General features: G+C 54.2%; 1 protein-coding gene across 2 annotated transcripts in view; it reads left to right on the top strand.

Annotated features, from left to right (window-relative positions):
• Positions 1–6: 6 nt before the first annotated feature.
• Positions 7–3,037, top strand: part of Fam120a (family with sequence similarity 120A) — a 109,094-nt gene continuing 106,063 nt past the window's right edge. For both annotated transcript variants that reach the window (XM_008852692.2, XM_017803142.2), the window contains exon 1: positions 7–497. In XM_008852692.2, coding sequence (XP_008850914.1) covers positions 24–497 — 474 coding nt within the window. In that variant the 5' untranslated portion in view covers positions 7–23. The remainder of the gene's footprint in view (positions 498–3,037) is intronic.

Raw genomic sequence — 3,037 nt, 5'->3', positions numbered from 1 at the left:
CGCGTGCCCGTCCCGCCGCCGCCATGGGCGTGCAGGGCTTCCAGGACTACATCGAGAAGCACTGTCCGAGCGCCGTGGTGCCGGTGGAGCTGCAGAAGCTGGCCCGGGGCAGCCTGGTGGGCGGCGGGCGGCAGCGGCCCCCGCAGACCCCGCTGCGCCTGCTGGTGGACGCCGACAACTGCCTGCATCGCCTGTACGGTGGCTTCTACACCGACTGGGTGAGCGGCGGCCAGTGGAACCACATGCTCGGCTACCTGGCGGCGCTGGCCAAGGCCTGCTTCGGCGGCAACATCGAGCTCTTCGTCTTCTTCAACGGCGCGCTCGAGAAGGCCCGGCTGCACGAGTGGGTCAAGCGGCAGGGCAACGAGCGCCAGACGGCGCAGCAGATCGTCAGCCATGTCCAGAACAAGGGCACGCCACCGCCCAAGGTCTGGTTCCTGCCTCCGGTCTGCATGGCCCACTGCATCCGCCTGGCGCTCATCCGCTTCCACGTCAAGGTGCGGCCGGGCCGGCGGGCCAGGGTCTCTCAGGGCCGGGGGTGGTCAGGGCTGGGGTCCCTTTGCGCCCAAGTCAGGGTTGGGCCTAGTGGCCCTTTGACTGGGGTTCTCTGGGTTTGCGTTAAGATTGGGCCTGGGGTCTCTTGAGCTGGTGTCCCTAAGGGTTTGGGTCAAGGTTGGGTCTGGGGTCGCTTGGGCAGGGATCAGAGTTAGGCCTGGGGTCTCTTGGGCTAGGATTCCTAAGGGGTTGGGTCAAGGTTGGGTCTGGTCGCTTGGGCAGGGGTCAATCTTGGCCCTGGGGGAGGATCCCTTGGGCTGGGGTCTCTAAGGGTTTGGGTCAAGGTTGGGTATGGGGTTTCCTGGGCAGGGGTCAGAGTTGGACTTGGGGTCCCTTACGGTTTTGGATCAGGGTTGGGCCCGGGTCCTTTGGGGCAGAAATCAAAATTGGTCCTGGGTCTCCATGGGCAGTATTAGAATTGAGCCTGGGTTCCCTTCGTGCTCGGGTTATGGTTGGGCTTGGGATACCTTGGGTGGGGTAGTAATCCCTTCGGGCTTGGGCCTGGTTGGGCCTCGGTTGGGCCTGGGGTCTCTTAGGCCAGTGTCCTGGGGAGCTCTGGCCGACTCACGCTGAGTCTGGGGTGCGTCTGCCTGCAGAACGACTTGGGAGCAGGCTTCTCTGCTTCCCGGGGGCTCTTTCTCCGGACACAGCGTGTCGCCTGGCCATGGCCAGCTGAGGGCTCTGGAGAGGGGCCTGGAGATGCAAGATGGATGTCGGGCCCTTCAGGACTTGCTCGGTTGAGTCCTCCCACAGCGGTCCCTGCCCACTCTGTGGTCGGCTCCGGGTCCCAGAGACTTGTGAGGACACCCGACCCTGCTAGACATCTCGGGATTGATGGTGTCATCGTCTCCAATATCCTCAGCCTCTCCCCTCCTTTTGGATGTGGGCAGACTACTCACTGTCCCTAGACTTAACAATATACCCACCTATCGAAATTAACGGGTGCTTTTCCCAGCAACAGGTTTATCCTGGAAGCCTGTAGAATAAATAGTAACGGGGCAGGGGGAATTGCCAGGGCCATGGGGACAAGCGGCTGGAAATAGCTGCTACCTCCAAAGCTTTGGGAGGGAGACCTTGTACTGCCTCTTCTGGCTTCTTGATTCTGAAGGTACACCCTGCCCCTGTGGTTTGAAAATAAGATGTTTGGAGAAACTGGCAATAGTAAAGTGTTGGTGTTAGATTTCACAATATTGAAAAACTTAATGAAATGGGATTTTGTTAATTCTGTAACTTCTCCCTGTTTTTAAAGTGATTCAATTCTTTATGTTTGATGGGAAGGCAGTTCAGAATTAGGGAGAGTTTGAGGGTCACATGGTACAGATATGAACTTGCAGGAGCTCTTGGTGTACAGCAACCATTGGGTGACCTTCAGGAGGGCTGTGATGGGTGGGTAATGAGAACTCCACATTGTCAGCCTTCTGCTGCCCCTTTGGCAGAAGGCTCTGCAGCCAAAATTGGGCCACAGGAGCACTTAAGGGCCCAGCAGTTGACTGAAAGCTGAGCACATAACTGATCCTCAAGTTTCGACGGCTTGCATTTTCATCAGAAATGCTGTTTCAGTTTTTTAGCACTTGCCACACTGTTTTCCAACTTCTTTTCTTTCTTTGGAAACGGAGCTTGAGTTCAAAGTTTGAGGAATTCTCTCTTCCTGATCCACCCCCACGGGCAGTGGTGAGATGGTGGTAGTTAAGCCTAAAATGATAGCGGAAGTCCCACCCAGAATCCTGTTGCAATTGGTGAAGTGGAGTTTAAGTCTGTGGGTGGAGGCAGCTGGAGAAGTGATGATTGGCCCACCAGCCTGGCAGCTACTCAGCGTGCCATTTCTCCAGGAAGTTCGTGTGAGAGGCAGTGTATGCCTCTCACATTTTCTCTGCAGACTGGGGCTCTTCTTGGAGGGGGAAAGTGATGCCATTTCTCTGATGTGATCCACATCCAGTGGACAGCCTGAAAGCTATCCTCATTTTATTTTCTTCAGGGATGGGAAATAGCATTTAAGACACAAGATGAACTGCACCTGTTTTTTGCTAACAGGACAGGGTTGTGTCTTTAGTCAAAGATGTTAAAGAAACACTATTACTTCATATTAGAGTCTATGTGTACACGAGCACGTGTGGTTGCTGTATCTTTTGCAAGAACTGTTGAATTCTTTTTAATTGTAAACTCTTTTTATTTTGGGGCTTTGAGTGCCTCAAAGTAGATAGGGACCCAGAATTTTGACCAGTGTAGTGTGTGATTGGAAACCAGATTTAAACCATATTCAAGACAATCTAGATGCATTTATTTGGTGGAGCATGCATGTTATCCCAGCACTTGGAAGATTGAGGCCAGGGTGGGCTACATAGTGAGAACCTAGAGGGAGGGAGGGAAAGAGGGAAGGGAGGAGGGAGAAAGGAAGAGACAGATGCTCTGGGCTCTCTTACCTAGTAACTTTACCTTTTTTTTTTTTTTTGGTCTTTTTCCGACAGGTTTTCCCTTGCGCCCC

Source organism: Nannospalax galili, unplaced genomic scaffold (genome assembly GCF_000622305.1).
Source record: "Nannospalax galili isolate Female #2095 unplaced genomic scaffold, S.galili_v1.0 scaffold1532, whole genome shotgun sequence".
Classification (NCBI taxonomy): Eukaryota; Metazoa; Chordata; class Mammalia; order Rodentia; family Spalacidae; genus Nannospalax; species Nannospalax galili.
This window is presented reverse-complemented; position numbering and strand designations above follow the sequence as displayed.